The sequence below is a fragment of the Rhinoderma darwinii genome, chromosome 1 (genome assembly GCF_050947455.1).
Source record: "Rhinoderma darwinii isolate aRhiDar2 chromosome 1, aRhiDar2.hap1, whole genome shotgun sequence".
Taxonomy (NCBI): domain Eukaryota; kingdom Metazoa; phylum Chordata; class Amphibia; order Anura; family Rhinodermatidae; genus Rhinoderma; species Rhinoderma darwinii.
Window position 1 is genome coordinate 284,712,211 of NC_134687.1, and position 27,909 is coordinate 284,740,119.

At 42.3% G+C, this 27,909-nt stretch overlaps 1 protein-coding gene across 2 annotated transcripts in view; it reads right to left on the bottom strand.

The window, feature by feature from the left end:
- Positions 1-455: 455 nt before the first annotated feature.
- PGPEP1 (pyroglutamyl-peptidase I) overlaps positions 456-27,909 on the bottom strand; it is a 65,092-nt gene continuing 37,638 nt past the window's right edge. For both annotated transcript variants that reach the window (XM_075864617.1, XM_075864609.1), the window contains 2 exons: positions 6,093-6,325; positions 456-2,276 (listed from right to left, as the gene is read on the bottom strand). In XM_075864617.1, the coding sequence (XP_075720732.1) occupies positions 2,069-2,276; positions 6,093-6,325 (441 nt within the window). In that variant the 3' untranslated portion in view covers positions 456-2,068. The remainder of the gene's footprint in view (positions 2,277-6,092; positions 6,326-27,909) is intronic.

The window sequence follows — 27,909 nt, forward strand, 5'->3', positions numbered from 1 at the left end:
GCTAAGGAAGAGAAAACTGGAGCAAGATCCTCCAAATTTATCATACAGCGTACGCCACTATCATAGGTGCGTTTTTACAGCAATTTTGAAGAGAGACTGGAAACCGCGGCAAAGACCGCACTGTGCGAATACACCCTATTACTTACTAAGAAGCAGCAAGAGACCGTACAGGACAGACATAGTTATTGACAATGTAAATGTCCCATTTGCTGTAGGCCGCACAGAACAAGATCTTTGGCCGAGTTACGTAATGAATCAGTCTGAAGTATATTCGGCCATTGTGTTTAGTGTGTGTTGGTCAGATGGGGTAGAGTGTTGGGTGGCTAGGGAAATAGGGTGGGACCCAGCAGAGGGGGTGCAACAGAACAATCAGTAGTATATAGCAGTGGGTTAGTCTGTGCGTAGTGTTAGATTAACCCAGATACACTATAACATGGCACTGTAAAACAGTCTGATCATAAGCATGCTACTTTAATAAACAAATTGGTAGATCAGAAGTGTCTGATCAATGGGAGTCCAACCCCTGGGACCCCTACTGATCCCCTGAATGCATGAGCAGTCACTTTGTATTACAGTCTATGAGAGATACAGAAACAGCTAATCTTTCTAACTCAATTGTTACAGAGTCGTACATAAACTATAATCTAGGGTGGCACCACACATACAACCACTTTGCCTGGAATGAGGAACTAGGCATCCAGTTCTAAGGATTGTTGGGGGTCATAGGAGTTTGATCCATACCAGACCTGAAAGGCCTTAAATATTATTCATGGGAAAACCCTTTAAGTTCAATTTTCAGCCATGTGTTATTTGAATGAAAAAAAAAAAAAAAAAAGGCTTTTCCTATACTTTTTATCTTCAGGTAAGTACACGATGATCCTTTGCCCCTTTTCAAAGGATACTTTTGTATAACTGTATATATTTAGTACTTAAATGGCACATGTAATTCATGAATCATACATTAACAATTCAAACATTTTGGTAAAAATCTCACTTAAAAATCAGAAACAGCAAGTGAAAGAACTCTAAAATATAAAACGGATTAACCCAAATCCAAAAACTCATTCTAAACAAACAAATCCCTAGTCAAGACCTAGTAGGCTTTTAAGATCCATTTTGCATTTTTCCATTTAATATGGTTTTGAACAAAGAATTTATATAGGTTCTTCAATTGCAATATAAAAACTGAACGCAAATTGTACTGAATTCACTACCAAGATACTTTGTCCAAAAATCACAGAGCTCTACAGTACTTCATGTAAGTAGTAGTAGTAGTAATAATAATAATAATATTGGTCAATATAACTCGGTCTACTTTCAAAATACTCCAAAATACTAACGGTTTAGGGCTGGAGAGTACAAAAGTAGTTGTGGCGAAGTCTAAGGCCAAACACAGAAGTGGACACAAAAGAAAGGAGACGCATCAGTTTTTTCTTTATACCTTTTCCCAAAAATGTAAGCCAAAAACTGCACCACAATTGTGTGTGTGATCCTGGCCTAATGGTAATCTCTGGATACCATATGGAGTAATCAAGAGTGATTATACTCAATTTTTATTCCCTTCTAAGATGCTACTTTATTCTCATAAATTGAACAATTGCTTATTGACACATTGCCCAATTATAATAAAATACAAATACCATTTTCAATCCTATCCCATATCTCCTCATTAGATGGAGGTTCGGGCAACATTTGAGAGGTTATACAGAATTTGAAAAACAAGGCTGCTTTCTTTCAAAAACAGCGCCACACCTGTCCAGGGGTTGTGTCTGGTATTGCACCATTCAATTTAAGTGAATGGGTCTTAGCTGCAATACCAGACAGAACCCGTGGATAGATGTGGCACTGTTTTTGGAAGAAAGCAGACATGTTTTCTAATACTGTACTACCCCTTTAAATCACATTTGGCAAAGACAACGGGTATGGCACACCTGCAAATTTTGAAACCTTTCAGGTAGGATGAAATAATCCTGGTCAGAAAAAGAAAACACATTTTGCAGTCTAAACACATGGCAATGCTAAGTTCTCATCAGAGTGCCTATTGCGTTTTCCTCATTTGTAGAAATGATTAGTTGAACAGATAATCTTGTTTGTTATCGCAGTTGATCTGGTCCTCCGATTGCTCCACCATGTCTAGGATCACTTGTAGGATGGTCTGCAGTGCTCTTCCCAGTTGTGCTGCTGTATATGGCTTCCCTAGAGGAGGCACATGGATGAACACAGATTTGCCATGACTCTCATACAGAGATGTATAGTAAGTGAAGTCACACAGATACCTGTCAGATAAAAGACAACCTATTAAAATGCAGTGCATCCATGCTTACTTGACTATTTAAAGGCTATGGACATCTTTGACATGGAAAAATTATTTTATATGTTAGTGCAACTTTAACCCAAGGTAACCACTAAGTTTAAGGCCTCATTTACACGAGCGTAATATACGCGCGTGCGACGCGCGTGCTTTTCACGCGTGTCGTACGCATCTATATTACTCTATGGGGCAGTGCAGACAATGCGTGAATTTTGCTCTATAATCGTGCGTTTTTCGCGCATCACGCACCCATTGAAGTCAATGGGTGCGTGAAAACCACGAAGGTCGCACGGAAGCACTTCCGTGCGAACTGCGTGATTCGCGCAAGAGCTGTCAAACTGAATGTAAACAGAAAAGCACCACGTGCTTTTCTGTTTACAAACATCCGAACGGAGTGTCTTAGAGATGAGCGAACCGAACTTCACCGGGTTCGGCCGAACTCGTTTTGACCGAACCCGGCAGGAGACAGTCACTGTCCAGGGTGCTGAAAGAGTTAAACTGGTTCAGCACCCTGGACAGTGACTTCCGATCCCAATATACGTGAACGTGTTAAAAAAAAAAAAAAAAAGTTCTGACTTACCGATAACTCCCGGATTCTTCCTCCAGTCTGACCTCCCGGGATGACAATTCAGTCCAAGTGACAGCTGCAGCCAATCACAAGCCAAGCACAGGCTGCAGCGGTCACATGGACTGCCGCGTCATCCAGGGAGGTAGGGCCAGATGTCGAGAGGCGCGTCACCAAGGCAACGGCCGGGAAGTTCTCGGTAAGTACGAACCTCTTTTTTTTTTTAAACAGGTTACTCGATATGGTGATCGGAATTTACTGTCGAGGGTGCTGAAAGAGTTACTGCCGATCAGTTAACTCTTTCAGCACCCTGGACAGTGACTGACGTCGACTAGCCTCATCTCTATGATGGCGGCTGCGCGAAAATCACGCAGCCGCGCATCATACACTGATGACACACGGAGCTGTCAAGTGCCTTTTGCGCACGCAAAACGCTGCGTTTTTTTGCGTGCGCAAAACGCACACGCTCGTGTAAATCAGGCCTAAGGCTGTAATCTCCAGTCCATCATACATTTTTAGACCCCTGATATTCAGTTTGCAACATGCTCCTAGTGTCAGACTTATGTGGGTGACCCTACCAGTAATACATGCTGGATGTAAGTTCTGCCCTCCTGGAAAACTTGGATACTTTACCTCTTCTTCACATTCTGATCTGCCATTTACAGTTTCCTCCCCCTCCCTGCTGTTCTCTCTAAGGCCTTATTTACACGAACGTGTTAAACGTCTGTGGGACGGCCGTTGAAACAGCGGCCGTCCCACGGAACCTTTGTAATTCAATGTGGCCGTTCACACAGGCGTTGTTTCAATGGACCGTGTGAAGGGTCAGTGCGAAAATAGGACATGTCCGTTCTTTTTGCGCATCACACATCTCTCCATAGACTCAACTATGGGGGATGCGTGACATCGCGTCCCGCAGCGCTGAGCACGGATGCACCTCGGACGTGAAAAACTGCAGTTTTTCATGTCAGAGATGCGCAGTGTTCGTGTAAATAAGGCCTTACATAGAGAGAAAGGATGGAAGAGCAGATAACGTCAGCCCCTTGACAGGAGAGGTGTGGCCCTCGGATTTATGTCAGAATTTGAAGGACAGCTAACACGGACTCTACATCAGTAAAATGGTAGGACATCTTTAATGAAGACTATTTAAAACGTTAATTAATTTAGCATTTAGGAAGCAATTGAACAAAAAAATAATTCAGTACAAAGGTGTCCTTAGCTAAATTGCTTACATTTCAAGGTGGGTCAAAGGCAAGCTACTGGTGCAACAGATGTTAGGAAGAGGAGATGTGGGTTGCTGTACGCAGCTGCATCGCTACAGTATTACACTGCAGATCTTCGCAAAGAAATAAGTTTGAAGTATTTGCGCTACGTTTGAACGTACCCTAAGGGTCCATTGACATGTTGTGGTTGAGGCACAGTTAGAACAACATTGAAAATACACACCCGAAATACAAATGTGTTTTTCCTGCGACAGAATGCATTGTTTATGCGGTTGCGGTAAAAAAAACAAGGACATTAAAAAATGCACCAAAAAGCGCATGCATTTTTCCCCGCAATTCAACTGCAACCTGTGTATGGACCCGAAGGATGGATTCAGACACGGCAGATCTTGTTGCAGAAATTTCAACGACTGAAAATCAGTTCCATTCATTTAAATGGAACTTGCAGAAATCTATGCACCTCCAGAAAAAACTCCATTCACAGAAATCTCTCCAACAAAATCTGCAGCGTCTCCTGCCTGTGGGAACATACCCTAAAGAGACGCATCTAAAAAATGCAGGCGTTTTTGTAAAAACGTATGCGTTTTTTTAAAATACCCATGCGTTTATCAAAGTGTTTTTGCTGTAAGCCTATAACCATTAAAGGGGTTTCCAATCAGGGACATTTATGACATATCCACAGGATCTGCCATAAAAGTCAGATGTGGGCCCCGCATCTATCTCTAGAACGGGGTCTGCTAAACGCCGTTCTACCTTTCTCCGTTCCCGCTGCCTCCCATAGAAGTAAATGGCAGCTAAGGAAGTAGCGTAGCACGAGAGCTTCTGTATTTTCGTAACTGCCATACACTTCTATGAGAGCTACGAAAACAGCGGGAACCGAGAAGGGTAGAACAGGGTTTAGGGGGCCCCGTTCTAGAGATAGGTGGGACCCGCATCTATCTGAAATTTATGGCATATCCTGTGGATATGCCATAAACGTCCCTGGTGGGCAAACCCCTTTAAATTCAAAACCACATTACAGGTTTTCTACGTGGCAGTCTGATGGAAAAGTCCGAGTTTGGCGAATGTCAGGAGAACGTTACCTGCCTAATTGCATTGTGATAACTGTAAAGTTTGGTGGAGGAAGGATAATGTTATGGGGTTGTTTTCCAGGTGTTGGCATAGGCCCCTTCGCTCCAGTGAAAGGAAAAATATCAGTATATCAAGACATTCGGGACAATTGTATGCTTCCAACTTTGTGGGAACAGTTTGGGGGTAAGGCCTTTTTTGTTTCAGCATGACTGTGCCCCATTGCACAAAGCAAGGTCCATAAAGGCATAGTTGGGCGAGTTTGGTATGAAAGAAAATCGACTGGCCCGCACAGAGCCCTGACCTCAACCCCATCGAACAGCTTTGGGATGAACTAAAATAATGCCCGAGGCTTTTTGTGGCTCTGCACACTGGACGGAAATGCTGCTATATTTCCGTGCGGAAGTTCCGCAGCGTTTACACAAGATAAATTGACATACTGCAGATTGAGAATCCGCACTGCAGGTCAATTTTGCACCAGTTTTCTGCATATTTTTTCAACCTCGTGTGGATGAGATTTAGTTGCGTTTTTAATTTGGTGTCATTTTGTACATGCTTTTTTTTTTTAAAGTCCTATAGAGAAGCATATGGTAAAATTGCCTGATAAAAGGCAATACCCAGAGCAAGCTGCGTTAGAAAAAAAACAAAAAATGACACGGACTACAAAATTGCTTCAAAAACGCCACAAACCAAAACCCAGTTGTGTGTAGTACATTAGATATTTTACTATAGAATTTAATGTAACATCTGGCCGCACTAAAAAAAAGCACCACAAAACGTGAATCCAGCCTAAATGCGCCTCTTAGACAAAAAAAACATGGCTAACACGGTCCCATGAAAATAAATCGGACCACAACATAGAGTTACTTTAGTGAAAGGCCAGCTCAATTGCTATCAACAAAGTAGTATGAAAAATAAAAATGTGTACCTGCCCGCATCTGTAGACACTGTAAACTGGACATCTAGTCCAGCTGCTGAAATCCTCTCGCAAACAACATCCATGTCAATCGAAGACTGCAAGCATTCTGGGCCTCCTTCCACACAGCACTGCTTATCTGGGCAGAATTGGCGGTTGTCCAGACCTTGGTAACCTTTGTTGTGGCCACACTTTTCTAGTGTTATAGCTGAGGCCATACCAGAAACTCCAACATGAACTATAAGCTAGAAACAAAAAAGTTATATAAGAATACAGGCAGCCAACAAGACATACGCAGGCCATTTACTAAGACGCTCTCTGCTAAAACGGTGAATTCAGAAATCAGACCAGGATATTGCTCTACTATTTTCAGACCAAGAAAACGTTGGTTATCCTTTCAAATAGCAAAGTATATGTTATGAATACAGGCAATGCTCGATTAGATGAACAATTTGAGAATTAAAGAAGCACTCCCACAAAACTTTTCATTCTCTGGCCCATTATGTAAATTGTGGTGAATCTTCTTACCGGTGGTTGTATTTGTGCGTTATCCACTCCCTTCCGGTCCTCAGCTGTGTCATGTGACCAGCAATAGGACTCCCCAACTGCAACAGCGTCTCATGTGTGGACAGGAATGGGCCTCTCTAATGGGCCAGAGAATAAAATAAAATAAATTGTGGGAGTGCTTTTTTTAATATAGAAGAATATTACGAGATCACCGAGTGTCTATGTCTTCTATGGCAGCCGGGCGCCTAATAAAGGCCCCCAGGTCTGCCTGTACTGAATGCCTGCTAGGTCATGCCAGAGGCATGGCCTAGCAGATGTCTGTCCGTTTTAAACGGACAGGCAGTAATACACTGCAATACAAAAGTATTGAAGTGTATTATAAAAGCGATCGGAGGATCGCATATTAAAGTCCCCTAGTGGGACTAGTAAAAAAAAAAAAAAAAAAAGTTTAATAAAAAAGTTAATAAAAAAAAGTGAAAAAAAATAAAAATTAAAAACCCACTTTTTCCACTATTAAAAAAACAAAAGTAAAAGTAAAGAAAAAGTTACACATATTTGGTATCGCCGCGTTCGTAACGACCCAGAGTATAAAGCTATTACATTATTTAACCCGCACGGTGAACGCTGTAAAAAATAAAATAAAAAACAATGGAAAAATTGATGTTTTCTGTGAATCCCGACTTTAAAAAAAATGTGATAAAAAGTCGCATCTACTCCAAAATGGTACCAATAAAAACTACAAGTTGTCCCGCAAAAAAAAAGCCCTCATACAACTTCGGTGGAAAAATTTTAAAAAAAGTTATTGCTCTTCAAATATGGAAACGCATTTTTACTGTGTAAAAGTAGTAAAACATACAAAATCTATACAAATTTGGTATCGTTGCAATCGTAACAACCCACAGAATAAAGTTGGTGTTATTTATACCACACGGTAAACGGCGTAGATTTAGGTCGCAAAAAAAAAAAAAGAGTGGCAAAATGTCAGTTTTTTTCTATTCCCCCCCCAAAAAAAAAATATCTATAAATTATATGTACCCCAAAACGGTGCTATTAAAAAATACAACTTGTCCCGCAAAAAAAAAAGACCTTATACAGCTATGTCAACACAAAAATAAAAAAGTTAGAGCTCCTGGAATGAGACAATGGAAAAACGCAAAAAATTGCTTGGTCATTAAGATTTAAAATAGGCTGGTCATTAAGGGGTTAACTTACCATTATTCTCTATTGTTTACATTGAGAGATTTGTGTGTTCTTTGTCTTGCTCTTCCGGTCATACAGATCTCCCGGCATGCACCACTGGTGTCCCAGCATGCAATGCGCCGGTAGCAGGGACTCATCACGCCTTCTACACCCAGCTATAAACAATCTCTGTTGCCATTTTACTGCTCTCGTTACATCAGTGAGAGCCAACAATAAACCTGCAACATATCAGTGCTGTACCAAACACTCTCTTACAGAATGGCTTAAAAAAAAAAAGAAGCAAAAAAACAAAAAACCTTCATTTGACCCCAGAGCCGGAGTCCCAGAGCAGGGCAGGGACGCTAGTATAGGCTCTGCTCCGGGACTCTGTGGAATTCCCTGACATCACTGTCCGGCTCTGCTCCAGGACTCTGGTCAGGGGATTCCACATCCAAATTGCAATTTCTACCTAGATATGACATTTCAGTGGCAAATATGTTGTGCCCAGCTTGTGCCACTGGAGACATACCCCAAAATTTACATCAGGGGCTTTGCCAGGTGGTATAATAACGGGGTAGAAATAAGGGTATGTTCACACGGCCTATTTACGGACGTAATTCGGGCATATTAACCCCCGAATTACGTCCGAAAATGCGCCTCGATAGCGTTGACAAACATCTGCCCATTGAAAGCAATGGGCTGACGTTTGTCTGTTCACACGAGGCGTATATTTACGCGCCGCTGTCAAAAGACGGCGCGTAAATAGACGCCCGCGTCAAAGAAGTGACCAGTCACTTCTTGGGGCGTAATTGGAGCAGTTATTCATTGACTCCAATGAAAACCAGCGCCAATTACGTCCGTAATGGACGCGGCGTTCAAGCGCCTGCACATGCCGTAACGGCTAAAAATACGGGGATGTTTTCTTCTGAAAACATCCCCGTAATTTCAGCCGTTACGAACGCTGCCATGTGAACATACCCTAAACAATAAAAGGATACATAGATGTGTGTTACGCTGTGACACAATCCTTTATGCACAGGCCGGTGTCGCACTGATAAACAATGTCCTTTCTTATCCCCCTTTTGGTCCACACTCGGCACCTTTGCAGTTTGGGGAATTTTGCTGGGCAGTGTTGTCCTGGTAGAATACGGGCACCCTCACTTCCAGCAGATATGTTTGGGCCCTCCCCTTCCTGGTTCCCTAATTTTAGGGACTTGATAAATCGGCACTTGAAACAGAAAAACGTTCCCCTCGGGCCGTCACAACTGCCTATTTTTTATTACGGCATGTTTTTACGGGCCCATGGCATTCTATTGGCCACGGGTACCTCCCCGTATGCTTACGGGAAGGTGCCCATGCCGTTGAAAAATATAGAACATGTCCTATTTCTGGCCGTAATTCCGGCACGGGCAGGCCCATAGAAGTCTATGGGGCTCCCCTAATTACGGGTGACTACGTGTGTGTGCACCAGTAATTACGGGAGCGTTGCTAGGCGACGTCAGGGGATAGTCACTGTCCAGGGTGCTGAAAGAGCTAGCTCCGGTCCCTGCCGTTACAGCAGGGTGTCAGCTGTAACATACAGCTGACACCCGCAGCTGATGTCACGTACTCAGATTCTAATGAAGCATCCATGCGAAAAATGACGGGAAGAGGTTAAAAAAAGCTATTCAGCTACACTATAAAGGCAGTGGTAGTGCTTTAGGGGGGGGGGGGGTCAAAACTAATGACAGGTTCCAATAAAACCTTTCCCTGCAAGAAAGTACATGCAATATGTCCTTGCTACTAAAGATTCTAGCTCAGGCTAGAGCAGATGGAAGTGAGAGCTCCATATACTAGCAGTTACGAGGTGACCGGAAATCGAAAACAGCCGAGCTACACGGTTTCTGTAACTCCTATAGAAGTGAACGGGAGTTACTGAAAAAGCGTAGCTCGCTGTGCTACGCAACTCCCATTCACGACTAATTGCAAAGGCTAAATCTGCTAGAGGAGGAGACCGCTGCTTATAAAGGGTTAATTTTCTAGAGGAGGAGACCGCTCAGAGTTAATCTGAATCTCTCACTTAATACACATAGGTCCAGCAGCAGCCACAAACTGAGGAGAAATCTGTGACAGGGTTTTCCTCTGCTTCTTATAGCCTCCTCCTGCTCCATAATACACGGGAATCCAGCTTACATTGCTGCTAATATAAACATCCAGCTTGAAGCGAGATAGCAGCATCGTTTTTTACTGTGCATACCTGCTGCACACAAAGCTGGCCATACACTGAAAAGTAGTCCAAACGAACACAAGAAACTTAGAGACAAATGACTCTCTCCACTCAGACTCCTTTACTTCTCCTCCTACCTGTACACTAACTCTGAATTTACAATTTTTCTACCATCAGTGAGTTAGGGTATGTGCCCACGATAACTGCATTTACGTCTGAAATTACAGAGCTGTTTTCAGGAGAAAACAGCTCCTGCATTTCAGACGTAATTGCTCGTACTCGCGTTTTACGAGGCGTCAATTACGGACGTAATTTGGAGCTGTTCTTCACTGAAGTCAATGAAAAACGGCTCAAATTACGTCCCAAGAAGTGTCCTGCACTTCTTTGACGACGCTGTTATTTTACATGCCGTCTTTTGACAGCGACGCGTAAAATTACAGGTCGTCGGCACAGTACGTCGGTAAACCCATTGAAATGAATGGGCAGATGTTTGCCAACGTATTTGAGCTGTGTTTTCAGGCGGAATTCGAGGCATTAAATGCCTCGTTTACGCCTGAAAATAGGTCGTGTGAAGCCAGCCTTAGAGTGATCAGGTTAAAGCTGCCCATAGAAGTCTATGAAGGGGGGAGAAGTGAGCAGGAGCAGAGTGAGAGGCAGAGAGACACCGCACACAAACGCTGCAGTAGCTTATAGTAGATGTTATATCTCACCCCAGTGATGGATTCTCAGCTACACTGCTCATTACTGCTGTATAATCTCCTCCAGGTTGCTGTTATATAGGTGATCGAGATAGGAAAGGATTCTCCTCTGTGTGCGGTGTATAGCAGACATGATAGTAGTAAGGGCATGTTCACATGACTTATTTTCAGGCGTAGTGTCAAATTACACTTTGAAAACGCTTGCTAAAATCAAAATTGCTTTGAAAACCAGCTACAAAAACACCTAGATTTAGAGGCGGTTTTCTCTTGAAATCAGTCTTGTACTTTTTTGCCTCAGACACATCCCCTGTGACAATCCCCTTAGGGTCCACCTGCTCGCTCAGAGAAAACTGAAAATTGGAGATACAGCCTATTGAAAAGGAAAAACTGTTAGGGTATGTTCACACGGCCTATTTACGGACGTAATTCGGGCGTTTTTGCCCCGAATTACGTCTGAAAATAGCGCCTCAATAGCGCTGACAAACATCTGCCCATTGAAAGCAATGGGCAGACGTTTGTCTGTTCACACGAGGCGTATATTTACGCGCCGCTGTCAAATGACGGCGCGTAAATAGACGCCCGCGTAGAAGAAGTGACCTGTCACTTCTTTGGCCGTAATTGGAGCCGCTATTCATTGACTCCAATGAAAACCAGCGCCAATTACGTCCGTAATGGACGCGGCGTTCAAGCGCCTGCACATGCCGTAACGGCTAAAAATACGGGGATGTTTTCTTCTGAAAACATCCCCGTAATTTCAGCCGTTACGAACGCTGCCATGTGAACATACCCTAAACAATAAAAGGATACATAGATGTGTGTTACGCTGTGACACAATCCTTTATGCACAGGCCGGTGTCGCACTGAATAGCAGCGCTAATTACGGCCGTAATTGACGCGGCGTTCAAGCGCCTGCACATGCCGGTACGGCTGAAATTACGGGGATGTTTTCAGGCCGAAACATCCCCGTAATTTCAGCCGTTACGGACCCCCGCCGTGTGAACATACCCTCATAAAAAAAAAACCAAAACTGAATAAAAGTCTGATAATGGCCAGAAATAAGCTTCTCCGCCATGTACATACACATGACAGCTTATTCTCAAAAGTGACCTGAATGGTTAATTCCCCTTTAACCCCTTATTTTAGACATTAATGACCAAGCCATTTTTTTACGTTTTTCCATCGTCTCATTCAAAGAGCTATACACTTTATTTTTGCGTCAACATAGCTTTATAAGGTCTTGTTTTTTGCGGGACAAGTTGTAATTTTTAATAGCACCATTTTGGGGTACATAGAATTTATTGATTAACTTTAATTAACTTTTTGGTGGGGAATAGAAAAAAACCCCCAGCAATTTCGCCACAAGATAACAGAAGTTATTCAAAATATTGTTAACTATTTAGGCATTTTACAGGAATTAAAGCAAAGTGGAAATATTCAATTTCAAGTTTTTTGTTTTTTTTAACCCCTTCCCACTCCTGGACGTACTATTAGGTCATGGTAGCTGTATCGTTCGCGCTCCATGACCTAATAGTACATCACGGGAGTAACGGCCGTTTCGGCCGTCTTCCCGAGACATACAGGAGCTGTGACAGCTGCCATCGACGGAAACCTAGTGGATCCTGACGGTCAGGACCCACTATGCTTGCTGTCAGAGAGTAGCTGACAGCTCTAATACACTGCACTACGCATGTAGTGTATTAGAATAGCGATCAGGGCCTCCTGTCGTCAATTCCCCTAGTGGGACAAAGTAATAAAGTAAAAGTTATAAAAGTGATAAAAGTAAAAATCCCCCTTTTTCCCTTATCAGTCTTTTATTATTAATAAAAATAGATAAACAAATAAACTATACAAAATTGGTATAGCCGCGTCCGTAACGGCCCGAACTACAAAATGATTTCGTTATTTATTCCGCGCGGTGAACGCCGTAAAAGAAAATAATAAACCGTACCACAATCACAATTGTTTGGCCACTTCACCTCCCAAAAAATGGAATAAAAAGAGATCAAAAAGTCGCATGTAACTAAAAATAGTAATGATTTAAACTATAGTTCGTTACACAAAAAAATAAGTCCACGCACGGCTTTCTTGATGGAAAAATAAAAAAGTTCTGGCTCTTAGAATATGGTAACACAAAAAGTAAATTATTTTTTACAAGTATTTTTATTGTGCAAATGCCATAAGACATAAAAAAAAACTATAAACATATGGTATCGTCTTAATTGTATCGCCCCGCAGAATAAAGTGAATATGTCATTTATAACGCACGGTGAACGCTGTAAAATAATAGAATAAAAAAACAATAGTAGAATTGCTGTTTTTTAGTCACCACGCCACTTAAAAATAGAATAAAAACTGATCAAAAAGCCGCATGCATGACATGAAAACTGCAATGAATTCCTCAAGGGGTCTATTTTCCAAATTGGGGTCACTTTTGGGGGGTTTCCAATGTTTTGGCACCACAAGACCTCTTCAAACCGGACATGGTGCCTAATAAAAAGGAGGGCTCAAAATCCACTAGGTGCTCCTTTGCTTCGGAGGCCGGTGCTTCAGTCCATTACCGCACTAGGGCCACATATGGGATATTTCTCAAAACTGCAGAATCTGGGCAATAAATATTGAGTTGCGTTTCTCTGATAAAACCTTCTGTGTTATAGAAAAAAAATTGTATAAATAGGATTTTCTGACAAAAATAAATAAATATGTCAATTTCACCTCTACTTTGCCCTAAATTCCTGTGAAACACCTAAAGAGTTCATAAACTTTCTAAATGCTGTTGTGAATACTTTGAGGGGTCTAGTTTCTAAAATGGGGTGTTTCATAGGGGTGTCCAATATATAGGCCCCTCAAAGCAACTTCAGAACTGAACTGGAACCTAAAAATAAAATAAAATGAGGCAATACTTCGCTTCTCCTAGTGAGCAGCGCCCACTCAGAGATGACCCCAGTTTTGACCATTTGTATAAACGGAGGCCCTTATTAGAATGTTTCAGTGCCCGGTTTTCCCAAGCATACACCCCCGAGAATTGTATTTCGATTGATGAGTCCTTGGTACATTTTAAAGGGAGGCTTCAATTTCCGCCAGTACCTGCCGGATAAGAGGGCAAGGTATGGTGTGAAGATGTATAAGCTGTGAGAGAGTGCATCAGGGTATACCTAAAAATTTAGGATATATGAAGGAAAGGACACTAGTATTCAGCCCCCAGAATGCCCCCCCTTACTGGGAGTTAATGCAAAAATTGTGTGGGATTTGGTGCACCCACTGCTGGACCAGGGCTACCACCTCTACCTGGATAATTTTTATACCAGCTTCCCACTCTTCAAGTGCCTTGCTTCCAGAAGTACTGCGGCACGCGGCACTGCTAGAAGAAATCGGAGAGGCCTCCCTAAGACTCTGCAGGGCAAACAAGAAGGGGTGAGAGCAGGGCACATTCTAGCAGCAACATATTGTGTGTCAAGTACAAGGACAAAAGAGATGTCACACCAGTACCCATGTACCTGTACGAGGTACCAGTACAGAGACCCCCAACCAGACTGCATCCTGGACTACAATAGGTACATGGGAGGGGTGGACTTGTCAGATCAAGTCCTGAAGCCCTACAGCGCCATGCGGTGTGGTATAAGAAGCTGGCCGGGCACCTCATACAGATGGCATTGTACAATGAGTACGTGCTACGTCGATGTGCAGGCCAGACGGGAACTTTCCTGGAATTTCAAGAGGTGGTTATCAAGAAACAAATCTTTAGGGACCAAGAAGGGGGGGGGGGGGCACCCAGTACTTCTGGAAGCGACGCCACACGCATCGTACCAGGGCAACACTTTCCAGGAGAAGTTCCCCAAACTGGCAAGAAGGGCATAAGTCAAAAGAGGTGCAAAGTCTGCTATAAGAGGGGGATAAGGGAGGACACAATATATCAATGTGACACGTGTCCTGAAAAACTAAGGCTCTGTATGAAAGGGTTTTAAAATATATCACACATCCCTTGATTTTTATTCTACACCAGTTTTACTTACCCTGATGCACTCTGCACTGCTTATCCCACCTAGTCTTTCCCTTCTCAGCCCTGCTGCGTGCCCAGGCAGCTGATAACAGCCACATTGAGGGTATTGCCATACCCGTGAGAACCCACATTACAGTTTATGCGGTGTAGGTCTCCGGTCAAAATGCTCACTACACCTCTAGATGAATGCCTTGTATTTTTTTAAACGGGGTCACTTCTTGGGGGTTTCAACTGTACTGGTACCTCAGGGGCTTCTGCATACATGACTTCGCACCAGAAAATCCCCAGTAGGCCAAATGGTGGTCCTTTCCTTCTGAGCCCTCTCCCATGGGCCCAAACGGCAGTTTATCACCACAAATGGGGTATTGCCGCACTCAGGACAAATTGGGCAACAGAATGGGATATTTTATTTGAGAAAATAAGAAATTTTCAGCCAAAACTACATATTATTGGAAAAAATTTATTTTGTTTTAATTCCCAGCCCAATTCAAATAAGTTCTGTGAAGAAACTATGGGGTCTAAATGGTCACATTACCCATAAATGAATTCCTTGAGGGGTGTAGTTTCCAAAATGGGGTCACTTCTGGTGGGTTTCCATTGCTTTGATACCTCTGGGGCTCTGCAAATGCGACATGGCACCCGAAAACCAATCTAGCAAAATCTGCACTCCAAAGAACACACAGCGCTCCTTCCCTTCTGAGGCCTCCCATGGGCCCAAACGCCAGTTTATCGCCACAAACGGGGTATTGCTGCACTCAGGAGAAATTGGGCAACAAAATGGGGTATTTTGTTCCCTGTGAAAATAAGACATTTTGATTAAAAAAATGACATCTTATTGGAAAAAATGAAATTTTTTTCATTTCACAGCCCAATTCAAGTAGATGCTGTGACAAAACTGTGCGGTCAAAATGATAACAACAACCATAAATTAATTCCTTGAGGTGTGTAGTTTCCAAAATTGGGTCACTATTGGGGGATTCCTGTTTTGGCACCTCAACACCTCTTCAAACCTGGCATGATGCCTAAAATATATTATAATAAAAAAGAGGCCTCAAAATGCACTAAGGGCTTGTGTTTTAGTCCACAAGCGCACTAGAGCCACATGTGGGACATTTCTAAAAACTGCAGAATCTGGACAATATATATTTAGTAGTATTTCTCTGGTAAAACCTGTGTTACAGAATAAAAAAAATGGAATAAAATTGAAATTCAGCAAGAAAAGTGAAATTTGCAAATTTCCCCTCCACTTTGCTTTAATTCCTGTGAAATGCCTGAAGGGTTAAAAAAAACAAACAACTTTCTAAATGCTGTTTTGAATACTTTGAGGGGTCTAGTTTTTAAAATGGTTTTTTTTAAGGGGGGTTTGTTATACATAGGCCTCTCAAAGCCACTTCAGAACTGAACAGGTAACTTAAAAAAAAGGCTTTTGAAATGTTCTTAATTATATGAGAAATTGATGTTTATGTTCTAAACCTTGTAACGTCCAAGAAAAATAAAATAATGTTCAAAAAACGATGCCGATCTAAAAGTATACATATGGTAAATGTGAACTAGTAACTATTTTGGGTGGTATAACCGTCTGTTTGACAAGTAGATGCATTTAAATTCTGAAAAATGCTATTTTTTCAAAATTTTCTCTAAATTTTGCAATTTTTGCTGCGTCCTTAAGGGGTTAACCCCTTATTGCCACAGCCAATTTTGGCCTTTCTGGCAGTCCCATTTTCAAATCGGATGTGTAACTATGTAGGAATAACTTTTTATTGCTTTTATTTATCCAAGCGATTCTGAGATTCATTTGTCGTGACACATACGGTGTTCTAATTCGTTGATACATTGTGTATTTGTAAAAACACAAAAAAAAAAATTTTTTAAAATTAGTTTGCAGAACTTGAATTTCTCTGCTTGTAAGGCAGATAGTCATACCACACCAAAATAGTTACTAGTTAACATTTACCATATTTTTTAACTGTCATTTTAGGACATTAGAAGGCTTATAAATTTAGCACATTTTTAAGATAATGTTTTGAATATCTTCTGTTAACTATGTAGGCATTTTACAGGAATTAAAGCAAAGTGGAAATATTCAATTTTTTCTCTTTTTTTTTTTTTTTTTTTTTTTTTAAAAACACAGAAGGCGTTAACAGAGAATCGCAACTCAATATTTATTAATCGGATACTGACGTTTTTAATAATATCCTATATGTGGCCCTATTGTGCTACTTGACTCAAACACAGGCCTCAGAATTGAAGGAGCACCTGGTGGATTTTGGAGCCTTCTTTTGTTAGGTTGTTTTACAGGCGCCATTATAGGTTTGCAGAGGTGCCAAAACAAAAACCCACCCCAAAGACTCAATTTTGTAAACTACACCACTTAAGGAATTCATCTGGGGGTGTAAGTGAGCATTTTGACATCACATAAGTTATCGTTTTTATTAGAATTGGGCTGTAAAAACGAAAAATTTAATTTTTTTTAATGATGTAATTTTAGCGAAAATATTTTTACATTTTTCACAAGGAGAAAAAGCACACTATAATTAGTTACGCAAATTCTTTCAAGTATGGCGATACCCCATATGAGTTTGTAAACTGCTGTTTGGGCACACAGTAGAGATAAGAAGGGAAGGAGCGAAATATGGCATTGAGTACAGATTGTTCGTTTTTGGGCACTAGGTCACATTTTTAGAGCCCCTGAGGTACCAGTACAGTGGAAAACCCCACTAAGTGCCCCCATCTATAAAACTACATCCCTCAAGGCATTGATCAAAGGGTGTAATTAGAATATTGACCCCACATGTGTTTTCAAGAAATTAATGTGCAGTGGATGGTACAATGTGAACATTTGTGCCAAACACCCCATAAATGGTTAAGCGTGTTCTCACAGGTATGGCAATGCCATATATGTGGATGTAAGCTGCTGTTTGGGCACACTACAGGGCTCAGAAGGGAAGGAGCACAAATTTTGCATTTGGAAAACGGCTTTTGCTTGCTAGTAGTTTTATTTAAGTATTACTGGCATTTCAGTTTATAATGTAGAGGCATAGGTAAGCTGGGCAGAGTACATCAGGGGATTAGTCAGGTGGTATAATATAAACGGTACATAAATATTAAAAATAATAATTCATAGATGTTTAGTACGCTTTGAAGCAATCCTTTGTGCACAGGCCAGTGTCACACAAATCAATGGTGTCCATTCTTATCCCCCTTTCGGAACACATTTGCAGTTTGGGAAATTTAGCTGGGAAAGTGTTGCACTGGTAGAATGTGGGCACCCTCGCTTCTAGCAGATCTGTTTGGGTACACCCGTTCCTGGTTCCCAAATATTAGGGCCTTAACCACCTATGAAACAGAAGGAATGTTCCCCTCTGGCCTGCACATCAGGATGTTTATTCATCCCCTGCTTACGAGAGCTATAAGTTTTATAATAAGATTTTTTTTAGAGACATAACAGTGGTGTGGGTGCTGGTGTTTTGCAGGACAAGCTGTAGTTCTAAAACCGGCACCATTTTGGGGTACATTTGACTTTTTAATCACATAAATTTTTTGAGAGGCAAGGTGATAAAAACCGCAGAAATCCAGGCAATGATTTGAATTTATTTTTAATATAGCATTCACCGTGCGGTATAAATGACATGTTAACTTTTCTGCAGGTTGATACAATTACAACGATCGAAAATTTATACAGTTTTTGCGTTACAACTTTTTCACAATAAAACGACCATTTTTGCATCGATTAAAAGGATATGTACACCGTTGCATATTATATTTTAAATTGCATTGTATGTTTTTTGCAAAATAAAACATTTCTAATTGGTCTTAATTAAAAATAGGCTACCATTTGTCTTCTGTACCTGCATAGAACATGGCCAGCTGCTGTATTCAATTCTCTCTCTAATCCATCAGTCAGCTCCCTGACGGCAAACTCAGCAGCTCCTCCTCTGTAGACTCATGTACGAGCATTTACTGTGACATCTGCACATCTATAATGTCTTACTCACTGGTGTATGCTGTGCAGATGAGAAAGGTTCCCCTTCTGTCAGCAGCCACTTTCTCCTCTTCACTGACTAGAGTGCACGCCCAGTGATCTCCCCCAAACACAAATAGCTGGGCATGCACAGTGAAACATACCCCGTGTTAGCAGAGATCTATATTGTAGTGAGAAGATCGTGAGCAGAAGCTCCGAGGAGAAAGGATGGGAAATACATAGACACGCTGTGTAACGGTGTGGGCATGGTTATGCAAAACAGCCTCAGAAGCAGAAGGAAGGGGGGAGAGCAGAGAGAAGGCTGTGCTCATGCATGAGAAATCCACACAGCCAGAGAAGAGAACATGTGACCAGTGCGGAGGAACGCCCTTAGACAAGAAGTTTGAATGCAGAAACTGTTGCAAACTGGTTAGGACAGCTGCTGAAGCCATAAAAACGAAAACTCAATGCATAAAACAGATAAGTGCAACTTTTTTTCTAAAGGAACTTGGTAACATGCATGCATGTATATTGATTTTTCATGCACAAAAGGCTTCCAAAGCTTTTAAAGTGCAGCTAAAAGTTTGACAAACTTCTGACAAGTCGGAAGTTTAGATTGGTGGGGGTCCGAGCACTGAGACTCCCACCAATCACTAGAGCGAAGAAGCTGAAACGCTCGTGTGAGCGCTCAGCCGCTTCAGGTCTGTTCGGCTCTTTCCGGAAATAAATGTATTGGTGTACGGACTCAATATAAAGTCTATGAGCCCATACTCCGATACATCGGCTTTCCGGAAAAAGCTGAACAGACACGAAACGGCTGAGCGCTCACACGAGCACTTTAGTTGCTTCGTTCTAGAGATTGGTGGGAGTCTCCGTGCTCGGATCCCCACTAATCCAAACTTCTGACAGGTAACAGACATGTCAGAAGTTTGTCAAACGTTTAGCTACACTTTAAGCTGTGTGAGGGTTTCGTTTTTGAAAGACTGCCTGCATTTTCTATGGTTACATTTAACTTTTTGATCACTTTTTATTCCATTTTTTGGGAGGCAAGGTGACTAAAAAACAGAAATTCTGTCATGGTTTTACAGGTTGTCTTTTTACGGAGTTCACCGAATGGGATAAATACATTTTTATAGTTCCGATTGTTATGGACCGGGTGATACCAATTTTGTATAGTTTATTTAAATAAAAAAAAATCTTACAAAAAGGACTTGAGCAAAAAAAATCTGATTTTATAACTTGAAGGGGGTTTTCCAGGCAGGGGGTGCTTTTATATACTAATGACCTATCCACAGAATAGATCATCAGTATAAGAATGATGGGGTCCGACACCCAGACCCCTCACCGATCAGCTGTTCTGGCTGCCTCCTGGCACCAGAAGTTATGTGGTGGTCAGTGCTGGAAGCAGATGGCTCCAGTCACTGTATAGCAGCAGTGCTGGGTTGCTGCAGCTCTGCTCCTATTTGAATAGGAGTAGAGCTGCAGTACAGCCGCTATACTGTGACCGCAGCCATCTGTTTCCATCACTGACCACTGCATAACTGCCCAGAGTGTCGGACCACCACCGATCATATACTGATGAGGATAGGTCATCAGTATTAAAAACTGCCCACAGTCTGGACAACACCCTTCGACTTCTTTATTTCTCCAAGACATCCTTTTAGATTTTTTTTTAGTACCAGAAATTCTCAGTTATAACGCATTGCACTACTTAGGTAGTTATACACCGACAGTCAGCCTATTAGGTCCTGCCTCTGGCCTTATAGGCTTCCGTACATGGCAGACCAGAAGGGTCATTGTTAAGCCCCCCCCCCCCCATCATGCCATAGTAATCCATCGGCACCCCGCAATAGCTTCATAGGGGGAGGGCAATAGGGTACAAACCACAGGGAATGTCGCCTTCACCCTGCAAACACCACTAAAGCGAGTTCCAGCACAAAGCTTTATATTTCTAAACGATAGTATAAAATAAAAATAAAAGTTTAAAAAAAATTCAGACAGGTCAGACTTGCTGCGGAAAATTCTGTAGCAAATCTGACCTTGATTCCACAGGGGATTCCGGCTGAAAGTCCGCACCAGGTCGTGTTTATTTTGATGCAGATGATCTCATTTCTTTTTGCCTGTATAGTGCAGCATAGGCTATTACTAAAGAATAAAGTAGAGGCTCCTGTGTATACCTGTTCTAGTTGATGTGCCATTTATGGGATGTCTGCCATCTTGACTCCTTCCTCCCTTCGGATATGGTTCCCATAATGCAGCCTACATTTCCCATGATGCTTCTGGCTTTGCTCCCTATCTTAGTGCATAGTGATTAATCAGTGACATAGAACTTGTGAACTCACTCTGCAGAGTCTCAGTGTATCCTATGTAGGTTCAGCCTGTCTCCTCTGCAGCTAAATCATGGTGTGGACCTATCACTGCACTCCAGCCCCCCCCCCAGTAGATATAGCACACACAGAGGAGGGTGGAGTTGGGTGGCGGTCTTAGAGCTGCCAGGAGGGATTTGATTGGTGTTGATGAAGTCCTGTAGTTCACAGGAAGTCAGCCACACAGGAGAGACTGACCCACTGTCTACTCATGACAGCTTGGTCTATTTTGGTGGTCAGACTGATATCACATGACAAAGCTGCTTATAAAGAAAGAATTCAAATTATGTAGATGCAACAGAGCCGGGAAGAAACAAACGACTGTGCTAGAATATGGCTGGTGAGTTAGCATTATGTGCAAAAAAAACATCATGCGCTTAGCAAGTTGCATCAAATATATTCTGCTGCATGTCATTTTGATACGTTTAGTGCAATTTGTGTCATTTTCATCAATATTATTGATAATCTCCCCAAGTTTTTAGATCATCAGTACTTGCTGTGCATTCGGTCTTCCTCTGACCATAGTATATATACACTACCAGTCAAAAGTTTTAGAACACCTCAATTTTTCCAGTTATTTTTTTACAATAATACAGTTCTGTACAGCAAACAACGTGAAATGTTTTTAAGGTTCAAAAGTATGTTAAAAACTTAATATGAATTTTTAACCTCAAAAACACAATAATGGTCTGAATTTCTGATTTTAACCAAAGGGCTTTTTTCAGGGAAGACATCAAGGATAGCTCCTCTGCAGCACAGAAAGAAAATTATGGTTTGAAACTGGATGCAAATTATTCCTACATGTGTCTCAACTTTTGGGGATTACTTTCAAACCCTCTGATTTCTATATAACCAGTGTTGGAACAGACTGCATTACAACACCCTGTAGGGCAGGATTTGGACAGTTTTGCTTTTCTGGACAGAGAACATTGATATCATAATGGCAAGAAAAAGGCAATTAACAAAAGACAGACGATTATAACCCTTATACTGTAAGTGTAGGTCGGTCCTACAGAGAAATTGCAAAGAAAGCAAAGGTGGAAGTCAGTACAGTTTCGTATACAATCAAAAAGGCACTTGGAAACGGACAGGATTAGGTCTGGCAGACCAAAAGCCACTACAAAATCAGGACAAGTTTTTGAGAGTCAACAGTTTGCTTAATCGGCACCTGACAGCACAAAATCTTCAAGCCCAGTGTTAGGAAAACACCTGTCCCCTTAAGATCACCATGACTACTGTTCTAGCTTCTGGGCGGTTCTGGTCTTACTTTGAGCCCATCACATGGCTTCCTCCACCTGTTCTTTGCTTGTGATTTTCCGGTCTGCATGTGTTTTGATCAAGCTACTTACCTACACCCTTTATCTTTGACTTTTGGGCTTCTTGGAAATCAACCTTAGCGTGTTTTCGGATAACCCTTTGTTTACCGCTTTTGATTATCTGCTTCCAGCTGGTTCTGACCTTTGATTTACCGGATATCCACTTGCTTACTGTTTTGGATGTTCTGTTTACCCTCTGGCTGTCTGGTTCCTCTACAGGTTTGCCTGCATTGCACCTTTTAAGACAACTTGGGTTCTATGCAGCAAAAACCATCCTGCCTTGCGGTCTGCTCTGGTGAAAACCTTAGAGTAGCCTTAGACTGTCGATCAGAGTTGTGACAGATTTGAGTTTGCGGATTTATTTGCACGCTTTCTCCCGGCAGTCTCCAGTAGCCTTTGGGGAATTGCTCAACTTGCAATTCCATAAATTACAAGCCCATTTATATTATATCCGAAGGTGAACTTACCTCATCATAAGTAGTTTGTTAATTCTTGGGAGAGTTGTAAATTATATTTTCGATGAAGATCCATCTCCTCGGATACAGAGCAACAGCGAGTGGGTATAGTCATTTCACTTTTGCAGGGTGTTCCTCAAACCTAGGCCTTTCCATTGGGACCTGTTGCCCTGAACTTTTTTCTGTGGAGACCCTCTTTGCGGCCCTTGGTTTAAATTTACAGAGAACCAGATATCACTGCAGTGGCTGAGGTCAATCTGTTATCTCTCCAGCAAGGACTGTGTCCTGTCGAAGAACATTGTTCGGAATTTAGATGATGGTCTATTTCTTCACAATAGAATGATGCTACACTCCGAATCCAATTCCGCTGAGGCCTTTCTGAAACTTTGAAAGATCTCTTAATAAAATTACCCTCTACCCCGACTCTTGTGGTGTGGTGGGACCGACGTCTACGTGAGCACAGAAATAAAAGATCAGTGATGGCCACTCCCCTTCCCTGCGAGCCCTTCATCTGATGCACAAGAGCCCATGCAGTTGGGCTCCACGGTGTCTTCTCAGGAACGGAGACTTTTTCGAAGATGAAAGGGACCGGGTTTCTATTGCGTGGACGCTGGTTATACACCCAAACTGCTCCAAGTGTCCAGAATGTCCAGCTCCGGAAAAACCTCAGAGCCTAAATGGTCCCCGGGAATGCCATCTGGGCAGTCAGATTATTCCCACATTTTCTAAAAAAAATCATATTGCCTGTTAACGTATGGTTTAATAAGGTTTGTATTTCTGGTCAAGCATTTCTAGATTGTGGTTCTGCGGCTAAAGTCTTAGATTTTTCAGGTTGCAAAAAGAATTGGCTATCCCCCTTGTTCAGTTGAGTACCCCTGTCAAAGTCTCTGCTATTGATAATACTCCTCAGGTTCTCTACTCCGCCTGTTACATTGGAAGTGGGTACTTTGCATACCGAACAAATCACTTTCTTTATTCTAGAAAATTTGCCCTCTGCAACAATGGAATACCCAATATTACTTCAGACACCTAATCCGGTTATTGATTGGGTAAAAGCAGATTTGATTAAGTGGAATTCTATAGGTTATGATTCTTGCATATCTTTGTCTACTACTAATGTATCTTGCAACGCACCATCGTTGCCTTAGTGTATTCAAGATTTTGAGGATATCTTTACTGAAATCCGTTGTGAATCCCTCCCACCGTACGACTGTCCTATTATACTTCTCCCTAATGCGAAGCTACCCAAGGGCCGCATTTATTATCTTTCCTCTCCGGAAAGACAGGCCATGAAAGATTAAATTAAATACAGTCTCCATAAAGGTCATATTCGTCCATCTATTTCTCCAGTGGGTGCAGGATTTTTTCCTTCGTTGAAAAAATAAATAAAAATAAAATTAAAAATAAAAAAAAGATGGCGGTTTAAGACCCTATATCGACTATCGTGAATTAAATAAGATTACCGTTAAGAAGCAATATCCTCTTCCACTCATCCTGGACCTGTTTAATCAGATCTCAGGAGCCAAGTGGTTCTCTTAGGCCTCATTTACACCAGCGTAAAATCACACACGTCGCAAGGACCTATGCAAGTCAATGGGGTCATTCAGACATTTCGTATTTTTCACGCAGCGTGTCCGCTGCGTGAAACTCACTGCATGTCCTATACTTGAGCGTTTTTTACGCATCACGCACCCACAGAAGTCAATGGGTGCGTGAAAATCACGGACATCACATGGACGCACATCCATGTGCTGTGCGTGATTTGCGCAACAGTTGCTCAAATAATGATGAGAAAAAGAAAACCACCTCCTTCATTTAATTTTGCATATGTCAAAACCACTTGACATAAGGATGCCATACGCACAAAAATAACGCAGACACGCACCAAACACTGATGCAGCGGTTTTAAAAAACCTAGTTAATGATATTTTCAGAAATTTTATTGGACGCTTTGTGGTGGTGTATCTGGACGATATGCTTGCGTTTTCTTCCGATTCGGCCTCGCATGTTCAACATTAAGGGTATGTTCATACGCAGTAGCAAAATACGTCGAAAACAGCTCCGTAATTTAAGCCTGTAAACAGCTCCTGATTTTCAGACGTTTAACAACTCGCGTTTTTCGCGGCGTATTTTACGGACGTTATTGGAGCGTTTTTTCAATGGAGTCAATGAAAAACTGCTCCAAAAACCTCCCAAGAAGTGACATGCACTTCTTTGACGCGGGCGTTTTTTACACGCCGTCTTTTGACAGCGACGCATAAAATTACACCTCGTGGGAACAGAACATCGTAAAACGCATTGAAAGCAATGGGCAGATGTTTGTAGGCGTAAGAGCCGTTTTTTCAGGCGTAATTCGAATAAAATGACCGAATTACGTCTGAAAACAGTGCGTGTGAACATACCTTTAAGGTCTGTCCTTCAAGTACTGAAGGAAAATTGTCTTTACACAAAATTTGAAAAATTTCTTTTCGGAGTTCAGGAAGTTTAAATTTCTTGGGATATGTGCGGTCTCCTCATGATTTTCGTATGGACTCCGCTAAGGTTCAGGCAATTATTGATTGGATTCAACCCACTTCAATAAAAGCTCTGCAGAGGTTCTTGGGTTTTGCTAATTATTACCTTAAATGTATTCATAATTTCTCACCCATTGCCAAACCTTTGACAGATCTTACGAAAGTGGGTTCTGATCTTGTTAATTGGAAACGTAGTGCGGTCTCCGCCTTTTGAAACCTTAAAACAGTGTTTTATGGAAGAGCATGTACTTTTTCAACCTGACCTTTCTAGTCCCTTTAGGGCATGACCACACATGGCGGAATTCCTCCGCAACTGTCCGCATCAATGCCGCACAGAATCTGCGTTGCAGATTCTGCAGCGGATCTGCACAAAATGTGCAGAAAATTGATGCGGACTGGCCGCTGCGGACTGCAGGAAAAGTGCTTCTCTTCTCCCTATTCAGTGCAGGATAGAGAGAAGGGACAGCACTTTCCCTAGTGAAAGTCAAAGAAATTCATACTTACCGCCCGTTGTCTTGGTGACGCGTCCCTCTTTCGGCATCCGGCCCGACCTCCCTGGATGACGCTCCAGTCCATGTGACCGCTGCAGCCTGTGCTTGGCCTGTGATTGGCTGCAGCCGTCACTTACACTGAAACGTCATCCTGGGAGGCCGGACTGGAGACAGACGCAGGGAGTTCTCGGTAAGTATGAACTTATATTTTTTTTTACAGATACATGTATATTGAGATCGGTAGTCACTGTCCCGGGTGCAGAAACAGTTACTGCCGATCGCGTAACTCTTTCAGCACCCTGGACAGTGACTATTTACAGACGTCTCCTAGCAACGCTCCCGTCATTACGGGAGCCCCATTGACTTCCTCAGTCTGGCTGTAGACCTAGAAATACATAGGTCCAGCCAGAATGAAGAAATGTCATGGTAGTAAAAACAATACGCTCCGCAGCACACATAAGATCTGCGGACTTCATTGCGGAATTTTGACTCTCCATTGAAGTCAATGGAGAAATTCCGCCATGAGTCCGCAACCAGTCCGCCACTGCTCCGCAACAGACAGAGCATGCTGCGGACACCAAATTCCGCTCCGCAGCCTATGCTCCGCAGCGGAATTGTACGCATCGTGTAAACGAACACTGCTAAATTAAAGTGAAAGTCAATGGAGAAACGGCTCCGCTGCGGATTAACGCTGCGGAGTGTCCGCAGCGGAATTTAAGTGAAATTCCGCTATGTGTGAACCCGCCCTTATTGTAGAGGTTAACGCCTCAGAAATAGGTTTCGGGGCTGTGTTGTCTCTAGGGTCTTCCGAGTAGACTCATTTGTATCCGGTGCTTTTTTTAAGCTATTTTATCTAAAGGGGATAGTGGCTTCTGCAATATCACCTGATTTTGCAACGGAGATCAAACAATGTCAGCAACTCGCTCCGCAAAGCATTCCTGCTGGGAAGTTATTTGTACCTCTTCAGTTCAGATTTCGTTTGCTCAAGGAGTTACACGATTCGGTTGTGTGTGGCCACCCAGGGATAACTGGTACTAAAAAAAAAAAATTTGTCTCGCGGCTCTATTGGTGGCAGTCTGTCTCGTGATGCGAGTTCCTATGTCTCTGCTTGTGATGTCTGCGCTCACGCTAAGACTCCTCAAACTCGTCCTATGGGTGAACTACTATCATTGTCTGCTCCACAGAAACCTTGGTCTCATTTGTCAATGGATGAGATTACCGATTTGCCTCCCTCTGAAGAGAAAACGGTAATTTTGGTTGTGGTGAACAGTTTCAGTAAAACGTGTAATATCATTCCATTGCCGCAGCTCCTTGATTCCAGAACTCGATCAATAAATAATTTAGACAAAGTGGATGGTATGCATGGTATTCTGGAAAATATTGTCTCAGATAGAGTTGTACAATTTGTGGCTTGCTTCTGGAGAGCTTTCTGTAAGAAACTTGGTGTGCAGTTCTCTTTCACTTCAACATTTCACCCGAACCCAATGATAAACCGAGCGTTTTAATCAAACCTCGGAATAATATCTAAGGGTATGTGCACACACACTAATTACGTCCGTAATTGACGGACGTATTTCGGCCGCAAGTCCCGGACCAAACAGTGCAGGGAGCCGGGCTCCTAGCATCATACTTATGTACGATGCTAGGAGTCCCTGCCTCGCTGCAGGACAACTGTCCCGTACTGAAAACATGATTACAGTACGGGACAGTTGTCCTGCAGCGAGGCAGGGACTCCTAGCATCGTACATAAGTATGATGCTAGGAGCCCGGCTCCCTGCACTGTGTTCGGTCCGGGACTTGCGGCCGAAATACGTCCGTCAATTACGGACGTAATTAGTGTGTGTGCACATACCCTTAGGTGTTTTATTGCTGATTTCCAGGTTGAATGGGTCTCACATCTTCCTTTACCGGAGTATGCTTTAAATAATCGCCACCATAAGTCTCTTGGTGCCTTGCCGTTTTTCTGTTATTATTGTTTTCATCCTCATTTTGGTTCATTTTCCTCCTCTTCTAGTGATAACCCTGAGGTAGAAGTTGAATCAAATAAACTGTGCACAGTTTGGGCTCAGATTCAATTGAACCTGAAGAACTCCCAAGTTATTGTCCGGTGTTTAGTGTGGGTCAAAAGGGGTGGCTTTCT